The sequence below is a fragment of the Mirounga angustirostris genome, unplaced genomic scaffold, assembly GCF_029215605.1.
Source record: "Mirounga angustirostris isolate CCGP_5_RB_7025 unplaced genomic scaffold, mMirAng1.0.hap1 SCAF_6, whole genome shotgun sequence".
Lineage (NCBI taxonomy): Eukaryota > Metazoa > Chordata > Mammalia > Carnivora > Phocidae > Mirounga > Mirounga angustirostris.
Genome location: NW_026991714.1, coordinates 60113890 through 60133464, shown reverse-complemented (window position 1 = coordinate 60133464; position 19575 = coordinate 60113890). Strand labels below are relative to the sequence as shown.

The 19575-nt window shown below is 36.8% G+C and overlaps 1 protein-coding gene across 11 annotated transcripts in view; it reads left to right on the top strand.

Annotated features, from left to right (window-relative positions):
- The window catches only part of RGS7 (regulator of G protein signaling 7), a 523559-nt gene that overhangs the window by 387765 nt on the left and 116219 nt on the right, over positions 1–19575 (top strand). For all 11 annotated transcript variants that reach the window (XR_010412359.1, XR_010412358.1, XR_010412356.1 and 8 more), the window contains 2 exons: positions 6735–6841; positions 11528–11579. Coding sequence is in view for 7 of the 11 variants with exons in the window: in XM_064594396.1 (XP_064450466.1) it covers positions 6735–6841; positions 11528–11579 (159 nt within the window). In the remaining 4 variants the exon portion in view is untranslated. The remainder of the gene's footprint in view (positions 1–6734; positions 6842–11527; positions 11580–19575) is intronic.

The window sequence follows — 19575 nt, the reverse complement described above, 5'->3', positions numbered from 1 at the left end:
TTATTTATTTATTTATTTGGTGGGGGGAAGGGGAGGGAGAATCTCAAGCAGACTCTGCACTAAGCACAGAGCCTGACCTGGGGCTCGATCTCACAACCCTGGGATTATGACCTAAGCCAAAATCAAGAGTCGGAAGCTTAACCGACTGAGCCACCCAGGTGACCCTTACATGACATAGATCTTAAACCAGTTCTCCTTAACAATATTGCATAGATCTCTCTCTCTCTTTTTAAATTTTTTCATTGCTCTTCATATTTAAATAATTTCTTAAGGTGTCATACCTGCTGATATTAGGCATCTAGACTGTTCTCTGTGTGTCTGATAAGGGCCACTGATTTATGATGGTGCCAATTGTTTTTTCTTAATGGGTTGATTTTTTTGAGTCCTGAGCAAATATGCTTCCCTAAGAATTCATCTGTCTTCTGACTGCTCTCCCGGTGATTCCTCTGTCACCATTATTTCTCAGCACTGTCACCTCACTGTTTCCTCATCAGTCAGTCCTGCCTACCTCTCTCCTGAACCAGGAGCTTTCCCAGTGATTTCCGGCATTGTCAGGTTTTGGATTGTAAACCCAGTGTGCAGAATATATTACCTTTGGAAATCTTTCTCTATAACTATGATACCTGATCTTTGGGATTTGGGGCAGTGTTCTTTGCTGTCTAAGAAAAAATGGAAGTGTATTCCAGAGCACATTCATCATCTGCACACAAAAGACCCCCCAGTCTAATCACCTGGAGAACTTTGAAGATATTGAACTGTAAGTGTTATACATGACCTGTAAGCTACCAGTTTCCTCATTGCTTTAGCACTGGACTAAACTAGACTAAGTGCCATTGAAAGTGTCCTTCTGTAAGTATCAACTAATTGATAATAACTCAAGGTTTGGAGCATTTCTATGCGAGTGGCTTTTTAAAGCACATTGCACATACTATCTCAGTTGATCCTCACAACAAAACTTTGACATCAGTATTTTATTATCCCCATTTTACAGATGAGTACACTGAGGCCCAGAGAGTGCAAGTCTGTTGCCAAGTCACACAGCCAGCGAATGAGGGAATCAGGATTTGAACCCAGTCAGCGGGCTTGCCCAGCCTGGCTGCTTCACCTCTGTACTCAGCTCCTTTGTTTGGAGATATTATTTACTTGTCTTAATTACCTAGTGCGTTCCCCCAATTGATCTCAACTATGCCTCTGTTTTTACTTCTACCAAATAGAACCTATTTTATCTTATCTATTCTATATCGCCATGTTATTCCACTTCTAAGTCCTGATTATGATTGCTAAAAAGCAAACACTTGATTTTTCTATGTGGAAATGGTGCTTTAAAAAAAGAAGAAAGAAAGAGAGAGAGAGAGAGAGAGAAAGAAAGAAAGAAAGAAAGAAAGAAAGAAAGAAAGAAAGAAAGAAAGAAAGAGGAAAGCCCAGATACTTACTTCTTTCATTAACTCTTACTATTGAGAAAATGAACTTACCTTAGATATTCCTAAATATAGTAATAATTTACTTTTATTTGGACTTGGAGAATAAAATGTGCTGCATATATGATTTTTCCACATGACTAACCTTACCTTTTCAAGTGCCACTTCTTTAAAAAGTTATATTTTGAAGTACTTCTAAAGTGATCACTTCCCTGTCTTCTTAAACAGAGAGTAATAAGCTCAACAAAATCTTTATGACACAGGATCATCATGATGAATGCCTGTTATTTTACTGTTTAGCAACTTACCTCTGTCTGCTTTTTAGCTTTTTCTCTCCCTAATATCATATCATCAGCTGTCATTTTTTTCTACTTTGAGTGGATTTCCTTCTAAAATATTTCTCTCCACACAGTAATCATATTTACCACATCAAGTATGTTGTGTGCTAATAATGAAACAATCCAATTCCTAATACATACACAGAAAATAAAAATAAATTATAGGAATAAAAACATAATTTAGTGATACTTTTTTATTATTATTTTCTTGACTCAGAGGCATTCTTCCATCACTTCAAAATTATGGACTGTATTTGGGAGGGACTGAGACTGCCAAGAATTGGACCTCAGGATAAGGAAAATATTATTGAGTTTTTAAAACATGTTTTAAGTGTAGAACTGAATATAGAAATCTAGCACTAAACAACACAAGCCTATTTTATAACATGCTTTCATCCTATTAACTTTCTCAAGTAGTCGTGATTCAAAAGTAAATTATGGGGCGCCTGGGTGGCTCAGATGGTTGAGCGTCTGCTTTCGGCTCAGGTCATGATCCCAGGGTCCTGGGATCGAGTCCCGCATCGGGCTCCCTGCTCCTTGGGAGCCTGCTTCTCCCTCTGCTTCTCTCTCTCTCTGTGTCTCTCATGAATAAATAAATAAAATCTTAAAAAAAAAAAAAGTAAATTATGTTATGCAGAATTCTCTTTGCTTTTAAAGGATTTTGATAATTCTCCTGCTCCAGGGCTTGGGGTGAAGTAATGTGATGAATAGATCAGGCTTAACAAAGCCACACTAGGCTGTTCACATAGTAACAGTTGTTTGGAGATGGATTTTTATTTCTCAGTTTGTTCATGGCTTGACTGTCCAAAAGAAAAATAAAATTGAATTTTATGGTAGGTTTGTTGTTGAACTTTATTTAGCTGTGTGGGTGACGCGAATAACACATGTACAAGATTAATTAGTGATTATTTTGCCAACAAGCGTAACGTGGTGGAGCCATCTGGTGTGTCATTATTGGGAAGGGCGATCTTGATGGATTTCTCATTAAATTCTTGCAACACTTTGTTCCAAGACTGTCAGCAGTCCTCTGGATTCTTATTAGGTTAAGGCTGTGCTGGGATTCAGAAGCAGAGGGACCATGGGGAAGTGTAGCTCCATCTTTATCACCAGCAATAAACAGGTCAGCCTTGAGAACACTACCCCCTGCCCACTCTCAGATCTCTTAGTGGTGTGTGTGTGCCATTAATCTCACTACTACCTTTTCCCGTAATAAAAGACCTACCACAGCCTCACCTCCAAAGCTTATAAAAGTATCTTGAAACAAGATTGTGAACATCTGCATTATCTCTGAAGAGCTGAACAAGCTGCTCATCATCACAGCACAAAATAACTAGTTTGTTCTTTTTTCATGCAGCACTCCCTTTTTCATATTTTTGTTGTGTCATTGATTCATAAATTGACTTATTTACTCATTCAGCAAATATTGGTTCAATAGCTACTTTTACTCTTGATGTACTAAGTGCCAAGCTAACAGTCTGAAATAAAGCAGACAGTCTACCTCGACTCCCTGACTTTTCCTCTAAGCATTTTTCCTGTCCTGGAGCCATGTTCTCTGGTGGTCCTGTGACAAAGCTCATGACGTCTATGATCTGATCATGTATGGTAGTGCTACATGAGGAAAACCAGCTGACATGCACCCAGCCCTCTAGAAATGTATGATCTCTCAGAATCAGTATCTAATGGTTGCAGGAAGGTAAGAACATGCTTATGTTTATTTGCTTCTGATTTTTTTTCTGCAGCTTCGTTATATTTACTTTCACTATAATTTTCTAATCCTCATCAGCCCTTTAGCACCCCACTGGTTTCCGTTTATTTTATTTTAGTCACACTCATTCCTATGATTAGAGATCTGAAGCCCTTTACTATTTATCTTTCTGGACATCTCAGTTTTCCTTTCTTGAATCTATTCTTGCAGACTTTCTGTGTGACATAACTCAATTCCATTTCTGGAAAGTTGTGCTAATATTTTCCTAGGCCACAGATTGCTGGGAATAAAACCAGTAAAGATGGTTATAACAAGATAGGTGGGCCACCTGACTTTGCAATTCTAAAACAGATGTAATGTGTTGCCCTAACTAGTGCTACCTGATGGGAGCATCCAGGGACTCAGAATATGAGCGAGGCTGTAAGCACCTGCTCATTGTTATGGGCTAGCAATCCTTATAGATTCTCTCACTCTTTCAATTTTATAAATAATCCACACACACACACACAAAATAATATGTAAGTGGCTGCTTAGGATGCTATTTAGGACTGCCAATTTCTCTCAGCCCAGTTGAGGCAAATTTATGCAAGTGGATTTCCTAACAGTGCTTTGGAGAAAAGTGACCTGAATTCATGTGTAAATAATGAAGCATAACAGCTACCATCTATTGAATGTCTCCTGTGCAACTTCTTTACATATATTCTTGTTTGGTTCTCATACCAACCTGCAAGGTGGGTTTGCTACCTCTATTAATAAATGGGAGAGGCACACAGAGTTTAAGTAACAAAAGCTAGCGAGTATCTCCAAAGGTTTTGTTCTTCCTACAACACCTCACTAGCTCCTGAGTTTCAGCAAGAGTCGCAGAACATGTCGGTATGTAGCTATAAGCAACACAGGCTTTAAGAAGGTCTTGACTTTGAGCTAAAAGGATGCAGACATGATATATATATGGTGAAAAAATTACTCCTTTGTAGCAAAGTAACATTCTATGCAGGGAGGCACTTAATTGGAAGTGTGGATAAGATGATGGCTGGGACCCTTAATGACAGTCTTCCAAGGGCATGGCAAAGAGGATGATTGACAGTTCTTCTTTATTATTGACAAGTACAACACAGTGAGAGGCTGGAAGTAGAAGTTACCAACTGAAGTGTTTACAAGATGCTAAATGACAATTAAAAGGGGCACCATAGTACCTCATGGCAGATAAAATTTAATTTTTTAATAAAATTAAAAACTAAAATGTATTATTAGCCCACATAGGCATAGGAAGGTAGAGGACAGGGGAAGGGTTCTTATGCTCCCCTGCACCATAGCAAGCTGTTTAGTGACTCAGTACTGGCTGGAATATCAAAGCGCCCCAGGATTGACAGCTGGACAGATGGATCCACACATTCCTGGAACTACTGTAAGAATCCCTGAGTTAAAGAACCATTTACTTGGGGCGCCTGGTGGCTCAGTCGTTAAGCGTCTGCCTTCTGCTGAGGTCATGATCCCGGGGTCCTGGGATCGAGCCCCGCATCGGGCTCCCTGCTCCACGGGAAGCCTCCTTCTCCCTCTCCCACTCCCTCTCCCATTCCCTCTCTCGCTGTGTCTCTCTCTGTCAAGTAAATAAATAAAATCTTTAAAAAAAAAAAAACATTTACTTGTCTAAGAAACAGAAATAAATCCCTAACTAAACTGTATATAAAGATGCAAAACAGTTCAATAAATCTAACTTTCCAATGGACTGAAAAACTATTGTGCATAGTTCCATGGTTGCCAGACTCTAAGTTAGCAAACTTTATATTGTTCCTGCATGACTGCAATAGTAACTATGTTGACCAAATTTTATTAACCATTTTATTGGAAGAAATTGTTGACTGCTATAAAAGGAGTATGAGTATCACAGTATTATGTTCCACCTGTTTCTCAGCCTTCTGGAAAAGTGTAATCTTTTTATTGTCAAACAAACCTCTGCATGGTCCATATCTGGAACACTGAATATAGAGTAGTAGAAACTAGAGCAGTCCAGATGATCACAGGACTATAGAAGCAGCATAAATCGTTGCTTAGCACTCACTTAATCTAGCATAAATGGTTTGGATGCCTTAACTTTCGCTGATGACATCATGTAAAAATGATCCATCCCATTAGAAAAATTGCTGATAGTATTGGATTATCCACTATATAGTCTGGGGGGTGATGCAAGTGAGAACACTTTTAAAAGTTTAAAGTGCTAGGGGCACCTGGGTGGCTCAATCGGTTAAGCGTCTGCCTTCAGCTCAGGTCATGATGGGGATCCTGGGGTCGCTCCTGCATCAGGATCCCTACTCAGTGGGGAACCTGCTTCTCCCTCTTCCTCTGCCTTCCCCCCCACACTTGTGGTCTCTCTCTCAAATAAATAAATAAAATCTAGCAGCGGGTGTTATACGAAAACAATGAATCATGGATCACTACATCAAAAACTAATGATGTATTGTATGGTGACTAACATCACATAATAAAATTAAATTAAATTAAAAATAAATAAATAAATACAATAAAGAGAAAAGAAAAAATAAAAATAAAGTTTTAAAGTGCTATGTAAATGCCAAGTATAATTGTTTGTGGAAGACTATTAACATAGAGCAAAATATATCCCATCTATAAAATGAAGGAGTCAGATTCTGTGATGTCAGAATAGCCTTCTGGTCTCAGCATTCCACAGTGTTATGTTCTCACATCGTGCGGTATGGTTGGTCATTGCACAGTTACTACGTGGAACCAGAGCCATCTTAGTACCCTCTGTGAAAGAGATGGAAAAAGAAAAAATTCAAAGCCAAGTTGTTTAGGATGCCAAGAATTTGGATGCAAGAATGTGCTCAAAAGGCGCTGTGAATTGTGTAAGACTATTGACTCACAGACCTGTACCTCTGAAACAAATAATACATTATATGTTAAAAAAAAAGATCGTAGGAAGGGAAAAATGAAGCTGGGGAAATCGGAGGGGGAGACGAACCATGAGAGACTGTGGACTCTGGGAAACAAACTGAGGGTTTAAGAGGGGAGATGGGTAGGGGGATGGGTTAGCCTGGTGATGGGTATTGTGCCATTCTGCATGGGGCACTGGGTGTTCTATGCAAATATGGATCATGGAACACTATATCAAAAACTAATGTTGTAATGTACGGTGATTAACATAACATAAAAAAAAAAGAATGTGCTTAAAAGGGAACAAGATAAAATCCTATACTCGTGCAAATCAACATAAAAAAAAATTGTATACATTTTTGTTTGTTTGTTTTCATGAAACAGTGGAGGCACTCCATTTAGGAACATTAATGGCTGCCCATGGCTACTTCTTTCCAATCTCGGATCACGTCCTCACACTCAAAGATGATGGCACCTTTTATCGGTTTCAGGTAAGTTTAATGAAAATATTCCTTAATGGTAATATAGAAGTCTGCATTTTGTTTGTTGATTGTTTTTACAAAAATTTTGAAAATATGACTTATTTTATTTGGCTTGGTCTAGTTAGAAACTAATTAATGTTCAATATAAGACAGAAAAAAAATAAGCAGGGAAAGAATGTGCTTGGTTATGATGATTTGTGAAAGCTAAACTGTATGATGATTGAAGTTACGTTTTATATTAAAGCTTGAGAAAAATTCAGAGTGGCTTGCTGGAATTCAGGACGTGGGAGAGTTCTTCATGTGTAAGCTACATTAGCCACTGGAAAGGAAGCTGAGAAGTGTAACTGAATTGATTATACTCTGGACCCTGTCCATGATACAAGACTGTCTTCAGTCCAAGCAGATTCTCATGGGAATGCTTGAAACTCCAATGCAGAATTTAGCTAATTATACAAGCCTTCTGCATGTCAGTATCTGAGGCTTCCTACAAGAAGACTGTGAAGCCTGACGTGCATGATACTTTGTGTGTGTGCACTCATCTGAGACAAAACTCTACCGTAGATAACCTGTAAACTGAGAAGAGTCGTTTAGGTCATTTCCAAATGAAACAGATGCTATTGTTCTTTCAGAAGTGATTGTGAACTCTGATTTTGGTCCTTGAGCATGTAATTGACACTTGAGTTCACAATGATTTACCTGAAGTAGATGCTACATTTCATTAGGCAATATAGTTCATTAATAACTGGCTGGTGGGTTCTAGCCCATAAAATTAAGGCACATTTAATGCCAGAGTTCAGACTCTAGCTCTTATGTGTTTTTAGGGGATTCTCCCCTATGTCAAACTTGTAGACATTGGAGCATTCTTTCTCATTTGTTCTAAATATCATTAGATGTTCTATATCTAAATAAATGACAAAATAACTTGGGTGCCAAAGAACTTGGTGAGACAAACAGAGAACAAAGAGGGAATATGTTTTAAAAACATTTAAAGACCTTTGTCTTCCTAGAACACTCTCACTGCCACTTCCTCAGGACCTTTTTATCCAAGGCAAATAGTCACAGGACTTTATGCACCAAATAGCTAGGAGATGAAGCAGTCTCTTGAAATCAGAATACTGACCTAAGTTTTCAAGCAACATAAATTAAATTAATTAATTTTAAAAGGCTTTAAAATAAAGGAACATTATCCTTTATACAGTTAAAGTAATGGTAGCTTAAAATAGCTTATTAATAAGTTAATGTAACTCATGTTCCTAAAGGTAACTTTTAATAAATAAAAATTATTAGTGATTAGTAAACAAAATATTTATGTATTTGTAACACTTTTTGATTTTTTTAAGGGAGTTACTTTTCTGCTACTGCAGGATTACATTTTCCATATAATCTTACTTTCTTTGAAAAATTTTTCATATAGAGACTATAAGTAAACTTTAGGCCTAATAAAAATCTCACAAATTCTGAATGAAAGGATTTTTCTTTTTACAAAGATAACAACTTTTATCTATCTTCACAATCAATATTACAACTAAAATCATCTCTGTATAAAAGAACATATCTATGAGGGAAGCATTGGATGTAGTCTGTTTATCTCTAGAGAATTATCTAATTTAAAATTTTTCCTTAAAGCAAACTAGCTCACGCATGGGCCCAAAGTTTGTGATGGTGTCTTGAGTTAACCTAATTTGCAACCTTTAACTCTGCACTTGTCATTCCCAGACTGAAATTAGTAGGCAGACAAGGTTTACATGTGTTAGTCATGGTCATGGGTCAAAGATGGGCAGAGTTGGGAATGGGCCACCATATATTCTGGAGAAAGGAGAGACTGTTTTTAAAGAGCTTTAGAACAAGACAAGGGAATGGGTGCAAGTGGTGTAGGCAGAAGTTTAGCAAGTTTTCAGTGTGCCTAGGTAGATGATAAATAGTGTTTCAAATTCCATTAATTAATGTTAAATATTTTAATGACCTGTTCACATTTGAAATAGGATCTAAATGTGCCATATTTGTAAATCTAATAATCATAGGATCTTAAAACTGAGATTTAAAAAACAAAGGACACTCCAGAGAAGTCAGCGATGATTGAATTCCTGCTTTAATATTAGTCTGTGAAGGCATTAATCAGTTTATATTTGAACAGCCTAATAATAGAAAACATATTATTGTTCAAGGTGTACTCTTCCATTTTTGTGTTGGTTCCAAGCAGCAGAAAGTTCTTTATTACATTGAGCTGAAATTCAACTCCCTGGGAGGATTTTAAAAATCATGAATTAAAATGGGAAACTTGCAATATCATGTTTACTGTTCCTTCAGTGAATGACTGAGATTCTAACCATCATTAGGAATCTGAAGAAGCTTCAGGGCATGAGTTTGAGACAAACAGAACTCTTCATTTAATCTCACTGATATGCCGCAGTATGTAAATTTGTCTCAATTTCTCAGCACATTTTAAATCATGTGATTTCTGTATTTATTGTAAACTTGCAATTGTCTAATTATCCTCTCTTAGCTAGCTGTAATTGAGATCTGACATGATTCTCCAGGTCGCTTTCATGACTTTCATTACATTAGTATATGTGCCAAAGGTTATTGAGTAATGGCTGGATCAGTTTTATCATAGCTAAAGAAACCAACTGTGAAAAGAAAAGAGAAACTCATACATTAAAATGTCCTGAAGTCTACTTGAATTTTAAAAGTAAATTTTTAAATTTCAACAAACTATAAGCATTTGTTATTCTTTAAATTCTTTTTTACTATAAATTAAGATACGTTTCCTAGAAAAAATCTTGCAATATTTGTGAGGAATGCTGGTTTAAGGCATTTCCGCATAATATCACAGCATAAAATAGCTTTATTCTTTTATTTTTAGTCAGGAAATTCTCACTAAAGTAAATGATAAAAGAATAAAGAAAAATTGTAAGAATGCAGCTAAGAACATTCCTTGTGGATTTGAGAAAAAAGTATGAGTCTGGCCAGTCTGACTAGAATAGATACTTTGAAAGTTAGATAAGTACACACACACACACACACACACACACACCCCTCACAGAATGAAGGGAATAATGCTTTTGATAAGTATCTCAAAACTAGTGGCCCACAAGATTTTAACTACTTTGTTCCCTGTGATTCCCCTAGATTCTGACCCAGTTTTACCCTCAAAGCTCTATTTCCCAAGGAGTCAAGTGGGATTCACGTGAGAATGGGGCCATAGAAATCCTTGATGTCTTCCTTTGTCCAGTGTTTCAACTCTCCCCACCCCACCTAAATACTTGTCGTCACTTTGTTCACATGTGTAACATCAGCAGATTCCTTTATTATCCTGCCGCAATTCCCAAGAAGGAGTAGAGGGTAAATCAAAATCCCTGGAGTCCTGAGCAGTTTGAAAAGATTCTCCCCCAGAGATTCAAACAGTTCTCCCCAATTATCCTTTACCCCCTGCCTTGAGAATCCCTCTTCCAGTGGGAGAATTATCAAACAGTTAATCAGAGATTACCTCAAGTATGCTCATTACACATGGGTAGCTAACATAACTGACTAATAAATATAAGTAAGCCCACAAGTTTGATGTCTGCAGTCTTGTTTCATTGAGTCCTAGAGTCATCATCACAGTTTGAAAGAGTAGACAGGTGGCCATCCTCATGGCCTGGAGCCTTGCATGTCCATCTAGTGGGGCTAGAAAAACCTCTATGAGAACATACAAAATGTTGATGATAACAGGGTTTTCCTGATCAGTTTCTTTGTAGTTTTGTCAGTCAGTTTCTTTTTTTTTTTTTAAAGATTTTATTTATTTATTTGAGAGAGAGAGAATGAGAGAGAGCACATGAGAGGGGGGAGGGTCAGAGGGAGAAGCAGACTCCCTGCCGAGCAGGGAGCCCAATGCAGGACTCGATCCCGGGACTCCAGGATCATGACCTGAGCTGAAGGCAGTCGCTTAACCAACTGAGCCACCCAGGCGCCCTGTCAGTCAGTTTCTAGAATTTCACAGAATGAGATTTCTGTTGATTGTTAATCACACCAGTCAATTAAAATTGATTAAAATTAAAATAAAATCAAGTAAAAATCATTTTTAAAAAATCACCTCTGGTTTCTGCAGTTAAAAAATTTGAAGCAATAAGTGTTTTTATGGCGAAATATTTTTTTAAAGTGAGACAGAAGAGTTGTTTAAATGTAGTTGGATAGTGTTGACAGCAGCATTATATAATTAACAAAGCCAGACAAATGATTGCCAGGTTTTAGGGAAAATTTTGATGGTTGAGCATTGGATCTACTGAAGGCAATAATGAGATACTTGAATCATAGAAAACAATTTGTTATATTTAAATATATTTCATCTGGGGGTCTTGCTGAATTTAATAGTCTGCTTTCAGTCTTTGTGGGTTACCACTTTTTTTGGGGGGGGGGAGATGATATAATCAGACCTTTTAGCTTTATGTCACCTGACATAAAATTGCAGCAAATGGATGACATTTTAAGTACCTGCTGGTGCTGCACAACACATTTGGAGACGGAAAATTGCTCAGCAAAGTAAATGTAGAAGAAAAGCCTTACAATGCCTCTTTGGATACTTTTCCTGGATTACAAAGCATACATTATCAGCAAACTATTCTGGATAACTGCTGAAGATTGAACACAATTCATAAACCAAGAGCTCTACAAATTTTGTGTGTGTTTAACCGGGTTGCACTTCTTTTTATTCCACAGACACCCTATTTTTGGCCATCAAATTGTTGGGAGCCGGAAAACACAGACTATGGTCAGTGCGGTATCTTCTCATTTTATTACAACAGCTAGTATGTATAGATGAACATATGCTCACATTTTATTGCTTTGTAATTGAGAAAAGAAAACCACAGCTATCAGTATGGAACCAATATTTCTAACATTAAATTTGTGGATGGCTTTGTTTGGAAAGGGTTAAGCACAAACCTGGTGGCAACTTTTTCCAGGGTATGGTGCCCCATGCAATTATTTAAAAAAAAAAAGTTTCTTCTGAATTGGTTGAGGAAGCTTAAACAAGCATATACAGGTTTTTATTATTATTTCCATAGCACCTTGGTCTACTAGAAGGAGTAACAAAGGGGCTGAGAGTTCCAGAGTATTCTACTTTACTCTCCCACTTAGCTTTGTGATTTGTGATAAATCCCTTGACTTCCTGGGGCTCCATTTTTCTCATTGTTACTTCAGGCACCGTATAATTCTATAAGCAGAAGGTATATTAAACATGGAGAGGCAATCAAAAGAAAAGATAGAATAGGAAGCTTAATTGTAATAAATCAAGTTTAGTGAACTTAGAATGAACTTCATTCAGCAACCGTGATCTTAGTTAAGCCCTTTAAGGATGTAGGCCCCTAACAAGTACCCATCTTTTTACATCTTCCTGAAGGCTGCAGTTTTCAAAGATAAGACTGGATGGTTTTAAAATGTCATTTCTACGAATATTTACTGAGGATTTTTTCCTATGCCAACTGCTGTTGCAGGTGCTGGAGTAACAAGGTGACTCTGACTTCATCCACATGGTTGGGTAACTCATAGGCTAGATGAGAAGAAAGAATGACACAGAAGGAGTTCCTGTAGAGTGCTGAGTGACTATAACAGTGGTGTGTGCAAAATTATGTACAAGTTTAAAACTGATGAGAGATTGGCTTTACTCTGGGCATCACAGAATGATTTCACAAAACTGAGAGCCATTTAAGTTGGATTTTAAAGGAGGAGGGGAAATTTGTCAGGAGACCATGCAGTGAATGCATCTGAGGCAGAGGGTAGCATATGAAAGAGCAGTGAGAAGCTTTATAGCAGTTTGGCTTTCTTTGGCATTGTTCTTGGAGAGACATCTTTGTAAGAAGACTGTAGAAAAATCCATGAAAACCAATAGAGCTATCCTTAATTTTTGTCATTTCAGAAACCTGAATTTAGTAGTTCATCCAAGATTGATCAGGCGCCAAAGATTCAAACTAACAGGGAAAACAAAACAAAAAAACCCACCCCAGAATACTTATAAACTAATAGAGAGAATAGTTGATTCCAGTAGTGAGAATGCTGATTTATTCATTCAAGGCACACATTCTTCAAAACTGAGGCACTTAGAGAAAGGAGGTATTTTTAAAAACAACTGATGATTTATGGGGTCTGAGCTGGAGAACTTTGTGGAGATTTTGCCCAACCTGGGATGTTGTCTGAGAGTCGTCTCACTAAAAAGTATGGATTTCTAGTGGAGGAAACACTTGGATGGCTGAGGAGGAGCTCATAGAGAAAGACCCACATGCTGGCGGGACAGACAGATCAGACCTCAAATACTGTCACAACCTCATGCCAACTGTGTGACTTTGGGTGAGACACGTAACATTTCTGAGACCCAGTCTGCTCACTTTTCAAGCAGAAATAGTAATACTGACTTTCTTCCGTTGTCTAAATAATCCAAATTAATATGCCTAAGGAAACTGGTATGGCTTCTCTCATATTCAATAAATCAAAATTGTTTTGTGCTCATCATCATTGCCTGGCAGATAGAGTGCCTCTGTTCCTTCCAGAAAAGCAAATTCTTATTCTCAGTGTTTTCTGTAGACATCTTTTGTGTTTTTCACAAATATGTTAGTGTTCACAATAACAGCTCATGTTTCATTTCACAGTAGATTGATGTTCCAATGCTAAGCCTAAGGAAATGGCATGGCCTACACAGCAAATCATTTACAGAACATCCCTCAAAGTCAGTCATCTCAAAATGATTAATGTCGTTCAGTTTCACATTAACTCCTACTGTGTCAATTTCAGAGAGGGTCATCTTCTATTTTATACCCAAAGCTGGAGTGCCTACAATTTGTTAACTAACCATAGATGTAGCCTTTAATTATGATATTTGAGTTTTTTCCCCTGAATAAACATATACCTGCTTGTGTCTAGCTTGCTTGGATTATATACAAGTGAAGAATAAAATAGTTATTCAGTAGGAGATTATGAAAAAAAAAGACAGGAAGTAAATAATAATGATCTCAGATACTGTACCACTCCTGCAGGCGATGATGCTGTATCTTCTATAATTTTTCTTTTTAGGCACAAATAAATCACAGCAACAATACAAATTACCCAACTTTGAATTTCCTACCACCATGTGTTTAAAAAACACTGTTATGAAATGCAGATCCCTATTTATAAAGATGCTATTGATGCTGTGATGATGTAGTTGGGCTGTGGAGCCCAAAGCACAGTGATTACTTACGCTGTCTTTTCTAAGACAACTTGGGGGCAGACAGGAGTTTTTGCTTAAGGGAGTCTTAAAGAATGTTTTCTTTCACTATATTAGGATCCCAACGTCTGTTTCCATCACCAGTTTGAACTTACCAAGTAGGTTCTGCAGAACATAGACCTTTACAGGTCAGTTTGCATAGAGAAACACTTTTCCATGCTTACCTTGGTCTTGTAGAAAGATAGAATACATTGCTCATGTTTAGTGCCTAAGACAAGCCAGTATGGACTGCAGGGCTACATATCTATGAACACCATTCTTTGAAAATCAAGTTAGGTGAGATTTTTGGTATTTTTCACCCAAGTACAAAAAACATTCCAATCCAAGCCAATTAAAATGAAGTCAGGAATGGACTTCCCTAAGTGTACCTGCATCAAGAATGATCTAGCACAAAGGGCTCCCAGTGAGGGCTGGAGGACAAGGCATGGAGTAGTTCAAGAGAACTGTTTTGTGTAGAAGTGGACATGGTAGCAGTGTTGCAAACTGAAACAGAAGCCATGCAGGATTTTTACTGCTGGCTCTAGGCACACACATTGCACATTGAGGTTCCTATAAATGAGCACACATTCAATGCCTTCAGACAGTCCCCTTTTGAGGGTGGAGTCTCCAATGTTCAAATAGGACTAGAACCCCAAGAAATCAAGATTTCCAATAAAGACAGGAGCTGACTCTGTATTTGTATGACTCACCCACCAAATCCTTGTCCCGTCAGAGCCTGTCTTATTTAGTATTTCTATATTTTGTTCAAGATTTTCAAGATCTGTGTTCAAGATTAATTTTTATTCTTCTAATATTGTATTTAAATTTTTTTTTTCCTGATTGCTGAGTTTGTTGGCACTCCCTTAACTTCTGCCCCCTAGGAAAGTACCTCACTCATGTCATCCTAGTGGTAATGCAACTGAGACCAACACATGACAGTTGCAGACAGACCTTTTAACAATGGAAATTATTGAGCTCTTTGCATTAACTTGTAGGATGATGATTTGTGCCTCAGAAAACATCCAACCAAAGGTCTGTCTTTCCTCCAGGATGATGTGAAGACTTTCAGGCCTATGAAGAGAGAATGTACTTTTTGCCCTCCCCCCACCAAGAACTAGACAACACTAAATTCCACTTCTCAAAACCATGCTAAAATAATACTAAAAATAAACAGAGAATTCATACACTTTTCATAGAAATAATAAGAGGCCAGCAAAAAGAAAGTGTTCTAGTTGGCAAATCACAGCAATTAATTTTATGCTGATATAAATAATCACAGCAGCTTTGATATATATAGTAATTTTTCCTTCAGGGACAGATTTTAAGTTGGTCAGTTAGCACTGATAGAAAGATTGCTCTATCAAGAGTTCCTTGTTTGGGGGAGGAATTTATGATTAATTAGAAAGATCAAATACACAATGAATGAATTTAAAAGAACTGTGAAGTAAATGCAGAAACAAAACCAAATAGCATATTATGGCTTCAGAACTGTTTCTTAAATGTTGGGTGGCTGACAAAGTAAGAGTGCCTTAAATTATTGTATGTTGATGCAGTGATAATTCTGTAATATGTAATATTTAAAAATGGAGAATTCAAGATGCTGGGGAAAATAAAAGAACTTCACTTTTCTAAAAGTAGGCATTGTTTATTTCTTGACCTAAAACATTGCAAAGCTTTCCAATGAATCCATCCCATCGATGAAATTGTAGAGCGGAAAGGGAGGTACTCCAGCTTCATTCTTTTTGGAACTTAATTTATATGTTGTTTATTTTATAAGAGCTTTAATTTAAGAGCCTCTGCTGTTCTACTTCGTAGTCCTCCATAGAACTCCCAGTCTTTATCATTCACTTTTGATGAATCTATCCTGGTGTACCTATTTTTGAAGCCAGATGTTAGTGGCTGTTACAGAAGAGATTTTCTTTTTTAATTTCTAGTTTTTGGAGTGGTATAAAAAAATTAAACAGAATGTACAATCCCATAAACCACCTCAATCCTACTCTCACTCTTCTCTATTATTAATACCTTACGTTAGAGTGGTACATTTGATACACTGATGAACCTGTATTGATGCATTATTATTAACTAAAGTCCATAGTTTACATTAGAGTCTAATCTTTGTATTGTACATTCCATGGGCTTTGACATGTATAATGACACGTACCCACCAATACTGTGTCCTACAAAATAGTTTGACTACCCTAAAATTCCCTGTGCTCTACTTATTTATCCCTCCATTTTCCCTCCTGAACCCGGGGCAAGCACTGTACTTTTTCCCATCTCCATAGTTTTTCCTTTTCCAGAATGTTATATAACTGGGGTCATACACTAGGCAGCCTTTTCAGATTGCTTCTGACACTCAATAACATGCGTTCAAGTTCCTCCATGGCTTTGCATGATTGGATAGCTCATTGCTTTTTTATCATGGAATAATATTGCATTGTATGAATATACCACAGTTTGTTTATCCATTTACCAGCTGAAGAACATCTTGGCTGCTTCCACATTTGGTAATTATGAATAAAGTCGCTGTAAACATTAGTATGCAGGTTTTTGTGTGGGCATTAGTTTTCAACTCATTCAGAGAAATCCTTGGGAGAGTGATTACTGGATTATATGGTAAGATTATGTTTAGCTTTGTAAAATAGAGTCAAATAATTTTCCAGAGTGGTTGTACCGTTTTGCATTCTGACCAGCAATGAATGAGAGCTCCTCGCCAGTATTTAGTTCTATAGTAGTTAGAATTTTAGCCATTCTGATAGATGTGGTGTCTCATTGTTTTAATTTTAATTCCCCAGTAACATACAATGTTGCATATTTTTTCACATGCATATGTGCCAAGTGTACATCTTTTTTGTTGAGGTGCCTGTCCAGATCTTTGCTCACCTTTTAATTGGGTTATTTTCTTACTGTGAGTTTTAAGAATTCTTAGTATATTGTGAATCCATCATTGATATGTTTTGCAAGGATTTTCTCTTAGTCTGTGGCTTTTGTTTTCATTTTGTTAATGGTGTCTTTTTTTTTAAGATTTTATTTATTTATTTGAGAGAGAGAATGAGACAGAGAGAGAGAGCATGAGATGGGGGAGGATCAGAGGGAGAAGCAGACTCCCTGCTGAGCAGGGAGCCCGATGCGGGACTCGATCCAGGGACTCCAGGATCATGACCTGAGCCAAAGGCAGTCACTTAACCAACTGAGCCACCCAGGCGCCCGTTAATGGTGTCTTTTACAAATAAGTTTTAAATTGTAATGAAGTCCAACTTGTCAATTTTTTTTCTTTCATAGATTGTGCTTTGGTGTTTCATCTAAAAAGTCATTGCCAAACCCAAGGTCACCTAGATTTTCTCCTATGTTATCTTTAAGGAGTTTTATAGTTTTGTGTTTTACATTTAGGTTTATGACTCATTTTGCGTTAATACTTGTGAATTTTGTAAGGGTTAAATCTAGTTTCATTTTTATTTTCATTTGCAAGTAGATGTCCAGTTGTTCCAGCACAATTTATTGACAAGACTCTCCTTTCTCCATTGAATTGCCTTTGCTCCTTTGTTAAATAAGAGCTGGCTATATTTATATGGGTCTATTTCTGGTTTTTCTGTTCTGTTCCATTTATACATTTGTCTATTCCCTCACCAACATCATAGCGTATTGATTACTGTAACTTTATAATGGGTCTTGAAATTGGGTACTGTCAATCCCCCAGATTGGTACTTGCCCTTCACCTTGTGCTATATATTCTGCATCTTTGCTTTTTATATAAACTTAAGAATCAGTCTTTTGTTATCCACAAAACAACCTGCTGGGATTTGACTGGGATTGCAGATCAAGCTGAGAAGAATTGACATCTTGACAATATTGATTCTTCCTATCCATGAACATGGGTTATCTCTCAATATTTAATTCTTTCTCCAATATTTTTCATCAGAGTGAAGACCAGCTTTTGGTTTTGTTGAATTTCTTTATTGGTTTCCTGTTTTTGAGTTCATTGATTTCTGCTGTAATTTTTTGTAGTTCTTCTGTTTACTTTGGATTTAATTTCTTCTTTTTTTTTTTTTCATTTCCTATATTGGAAGTTTAGTTTATTGGTTTTAGATCTTTTCTTAAATATATGCATTCAATACTTTAAATTTCCCTCTAAGTACAGCTTTCAATGCATTACAGATTATGATAACTTGTATTTCTATTGTCCTTTAGTGAAAATATTTTTTTTAATGTCTCAAGATTTATTTGACAATATGTTATTTACAAGTGTGTTGTTTAATTGTAAGCATTTGAGGGCTTTCTAATGATCTTTCTGTTACTGATTTCTGGTTTAATTTCACTGTTGTCTGAGAGCATGCTTTGTAAGATTTCTATTTTTTTAAATTTATTATAATGTGTTTTATGGCCTAGAACATGGTCTGTTTGGGTGAGACATGTCCCATGGGGGGAACTTGAGAAGATTGCATATTCTGCTGTTGTTGGATGAGTATTGTATAAATGTCAATTAGATCCATTTTATTGATGGTGCTCTTCTGTTCAGCTTGTTTTTACCAATTTTTTGGCCACTGGAGCTGTCAACTACAGATAGATGCATGTTGAAGTCTTTAATCATAATAGTATTTGCCTACTTCTCCTTGAAGTATCTCAATTTTGCCTCAAGCATTTTGATGCTCTGTTGTTAGGTGCATAAACATGGATTTTTATGTCTTCATGAAGAATTAATCCCTTTATCATTATATAATATCCCTGTTTATTCTTATACTTTTTATTTTTTCTGAGGCCTGCTTTGAAATTAATTTAGCTACTCTAGTTTTATTTTTATTAGTATTAACATGGCAAATTTTTATCCTTCCCTTTATTTGTAATCTCTCTGGGTGTTTATTTGTAAGTGGGTTTTTTGTAGACAGCATATTGTTAGGTACTATTTTTTTGTCTAGTCTCAGAGTCTTTGTCTTTTAATTGGTATATTTAGACCATTCACATTTAAAGTGATTTAATATAGTTGGATTAATATCTATCCCATTTTTAATTATTTTCTATTTATATCCCTTTTTCTATGTTTCTTTTTTTTTTTTTTTCTTCTTCCATCCGTTTTCTACCTTCTCTGGCTTTAATTAAGCATTTTGTATGATTCCTTTTCTCATGCCTCTTAATATATCAATTATACTACTTTTTATTTTTTTATTTTCTTAAAAGATTTTATTTATTTATTTGACAGAGAGAGCACAGCACGGGGAACAGCAGGTAGAGGGAGAGGGAGAAGCAGACTGCCCAAGTAGGGAGCCTGATGTGGAGCTCAATCCCAGGACCCTGGGATCATGACCTGAGCCAAAGGCAGAAGCTTAACAACTGAGCCACCCAGGTGCCCCAATTATACTACTTTTTAATTGTTTAAAAATTTCCCTAGAGTTTTTTTGGGCATTTTTTAGACTTTATTTATTTGTTTGACAGAGAGAAACACAGTGAGAGAGGGAACACAAGCAGGGGGGTGTGGGAGAGGGAGAAGCAGGCTTCCCGCTGAGCAGGGAGCCCAATGTGGGACTTGATCCCACAA